The 3,471-nt window shown below is 57.7% G+C and overlaps 1 protein-coding gene across 1 annotated transcript in view; it reads left to right on the top strand.

Annotated features, from left to right (window-relative positions):
- Positions 1-97: 97 nt before the first annotated feature.
- CNP (2',3'-cyclic nucleotide 3' phosphodiesterase) overlaps positions 98-3,471 on the top strand; it is an 8,076-nt gene continuing 4,702 nt past the window's right edge. Inside the window, 3 exon segments of the mRNA XM_006155999.2 lie at positions 98-247; positions 1,405-1,546; positions 1,549-2,055. Of these exon segments, the coding sequence (XP_006156061.1) occupies positions 125-247; positions 1,405-1,546; positions 1,549-2,055 (772 nt within the window). The 5' untranslated portion in view covers positions 98-124.

Raw genomic sequence — 3,471 nt, forward strand, 5'->3', positions numbered from 1 at the left:
GGTGCGCCGGGGCGGTGCAGCGTCTTTGCCTGCCTGGCGGGGCTTGAGTTTCGGTTCTCCGCGCCTGCGCGCTAGGGCCGGCCCCGCCCCCAGCCCCTTCGCGTGCCCGCCCCGCCCCCGGGCTATGAAAGGCGGCTGGCGTGGGGGTCGCGCCACCGCTGGACTCCCGTGTCCCTCCGCGCAGGCGGGAGGTCCAGGAGAGCTAGTGCCGCAAAGGTGGCGACGGCGGCGCCCCCTCCTCATCATGGTGAGCGGGCTCGCGGAGGCCTGGGCCGGGCGCGGGGGTGCAGAGAGAACGAGAGTACTGGGGGACTCTGGGGAGGAAATGGCATGCAAACGAGCCGTGTCGGAGCTGAGGGCAGGCTGTCCTGGTACTCCGGTGCAGCCCTGAGGTAGGGGAGGTTTGGGGAGCGGGCGCGGCCGCCGGAGGACGTACATGGGTGGCATTTATGGGGAAGGGATTCACTGGCAGAAGCTCCCGCTCCCCTGGAGAGACCCAGCTTGCGGGTGGTCCCGGGCCGAGGGAAACGCGCGGACAAGCCCCGGCTCTCCCCCACACTCCCCTGGCCCAGGCCCAGGCCCTGATCAAACAGTAGGCCCGCTAAGCACTCAGGGTGCTGGTGGGAGGAAAGAAAACTTGTCACTTGTGGCTTTTAGCAAACTGGGAAACAAGTGGCTCAGAGAGGCGCTGCCGACACACAGCAAAATGGCGAGCAGATCTAGAGCTCGAACGGAGGTGCCCACTGCCGCTCAGTCGTGCAGGCACAAAAACCACGACTTGGTGGGGGGCCGCGAGAGGCGGAGGTGGTGGCAGGCCCATGAATGGGGCCTTTTGTCCGGTGCTCTCTTCCCTTCCCCCCACTAGCTCTTCTGTGGGGCCATTGTCCCCCCATCCCGGACAAGAGAGTATTATCCCTTGCTGCCATTGTTGGGGGTAGGAGGGAGGTCTCTGGGTAACCCTCCTCCACCCTCTCACCCTCCTCTGCATACTGAGAGCCAGGGCAGCTGCAGCTTTGCCCAGTCATAGAGACCCCACCTCCGAAGAGGACACTTCATAGGTGCCTGGCATATAAGTCAGGGCCAGAGGCACAGGCTCCAAGCCCGCCTCTGCATGCACCTCCAACACATGGGCCTTCTGGGAGGCAGCAATGGGTGATCAATGAGGCCGGGACAGGAAGTGTAGGGGAGTTTCTGCTGAAACTTCCTTCATCCTCCATGACCTGAGGAGACAGTCCACCACTGTACTGCGTGGGAAGACCCTTGCAGCCCGAGGGAGCTGGGAGTCAGGGTGTGGGAGCCCAAGTGCACCTCCCGTTAGAACCAGGCCAGAGACAAGGCCAGAGATAAGGTTGGTGGGGTGGCTGCCAGTGACCTGGACTGAAATCTCCACCCCTCCTTACACAGAACAGAGGCTTCTCCCGAAAGAGCCACACGTTCCTGCCAAAGATCTTCTTCCGCAAAATGTCATCCTCAGGGGCCAAGGACAAGCCTGAACTGCAGTATCCCTTCCTTCAGGATGAGGACACGGTGGCCACGCTGCAAGAGTGCTCATCCTGCGCGGCCTGCCGGGAAGCGGCAAGTCCACACTGGCACGGGTCATCGTGGACAAGTACCGTGATGGCACCAAGATGGTGTCTGCTGATACGTACAAGATCAACCCCGGCACCCGAGGGGCCTTCTCTGAGGAGTACAAGCGGCTGGACGAGGACCTGGCTGCCTACTGCCGCCGGGATGTCAGGGTTCTCGTGCTAGATGACACCAACCACGAGCGCGAGCGGCTGGAGCAGCTCTTTGAATTGGCCGACCAGTACCAGTACCAGGTGGTGCTGGTAGAGCCCAAGACGGCGTGGCGGCTAGACTGTGCCCAACTCAAGGAGAAGAACCAGTGGCAGGGGGCGCTGAAGAAGCTGAAGCCTGGGCTGGAGAAGGACTTCCTGCCACTCTACTTCGGCTGGTTCCTGACTAAGAAGAGTTCTGAGACCCTTCGCAAACTCGGCCAGGTCTTCCTGTGTGAGCTGGGGAACCACAAGGCCTTCAAGAAGGAGCTGCGACACTGTAGGTGGACCGGTGGGACGGGCGGGGCAGGGAAGCGCAGCCTCTGCTCTGCTGGCCTCATTCATGGACTGTCCTTGTGCTCAAAAGATGGCGCGTGAAGTGGGGAAGGCGGAGGGGGCTTGCTTGGAAGAGGCTGCTGCGAGGCGGGTGCTCCGCAGGGGTAGCCCGTAGTGAGTGCGGTGGGAGTATGGAGGTGCTTAGAGATCTGTCTCCCCACTGCACCTCTCCTTTAAGCCCTCTTTTCCCCATTTCCCCTCTCCCAGACTGCCATCCCTGTTTTGGAAGTGGGAAAAACGAGTTACTATGGTAACCAGGGAATAGGTCACCACTTAATACCATTTTAGAGGAAGAATCTGGCCCAGAGTTTTCAGACTCATTTTAGCAGCAGAACCATGTCCCGAAATAAGATAGCATATGGCATCCTAAGCTGAAAAAAAAAAAACCCCAAAAACTGCAACTATTGAGACTTCCCTGGGGTGGTTCCCAAATCTTGGGCTACCCAGTGCACTCCAGAGGACACAAGTGTCCGATCTGGTCTAAAACCCCCTTACTTTCCAGATGGGAAAACAGGTCCGGAAGGGATGTGGGGTTTGCCAGCTGGGCCCTGGCCTCTGTCCACTCCAGCATGTTCTATCCTGGCAAGGGCTTCTGCTCCAGAGGTAGTGTAGGTTTGGGACACAGAAGGGTCTCAGTGGCCCTCCTTCTCCTACAGTGATGGCCTGCTAGGGAGTTGTCATCTGCTCATCATCCATGTCTTTAACCATTTGTTTCCCCCCAACTTTTAATTATACTTGAAATAGCTTTGTATTTGTTCATATTACTCAGAGGTAGGTATTTGCCTGTATGAGTTCTCAAAGAATTTTGGGATGAGAATTTGGTGGCCTGAACTCTGAGAGTTTTCAACTCCTAGAGCTCAAACTGCAGGAGGGCCGGCAGGTGGAGTAGTGGTTAAGGGCACTGGACTCCCACATGGCTGACCGTGGTTCAAGTCCAGGCCCTGGCGGCTTGTTTTCTTTCTGTGTCCATCTCTGGTCAAATTAAAATAAAATAAATGAATAATAAAGTAAAAAAAAAAACAACTGTAGGGAACTGTGGCCTCTGCAGACCCTGGTCAGGAGCCATCTCTGCACTTGTACACAGCTGGACAGAAAAGCCCTTAAGGGCAGGGCTGCTGGTGGCACTGTCCCAGTGATGGGCTGATGCTCAGAGCTGCTTTTGCCATCAAAAACTAGAATCTTTGTCTGACTGGGATATAGCAGGAAAGATACCACGGGCCAGGAACAAGGCCTGCTCGGAGTAGAGGCCTTCTTCCCCCGTGCAGGGTGAGGGAAGTTCCCTCACAGGGACTGGGCTCTGGGAATATACAGGAAAAAGCTAGTGACTCCCGAAGACAGCCATAAAGCTTGGAGGCTGGAA

Source organism: Tupaia chinensis, unplaced genomic scaffold (assembly GCF_000334495.1).
Source record: "Tupaia chinensis unplaced genomic scaffold, TupChi_1.0 Scaffold000477_1, whole genome shotgun sequence".
NCBI lineage: Eukaryota > Metazoa > Chordata > Mammalia > Scandentia > Tupaiidae > Tupaia > Tupaia belangeri.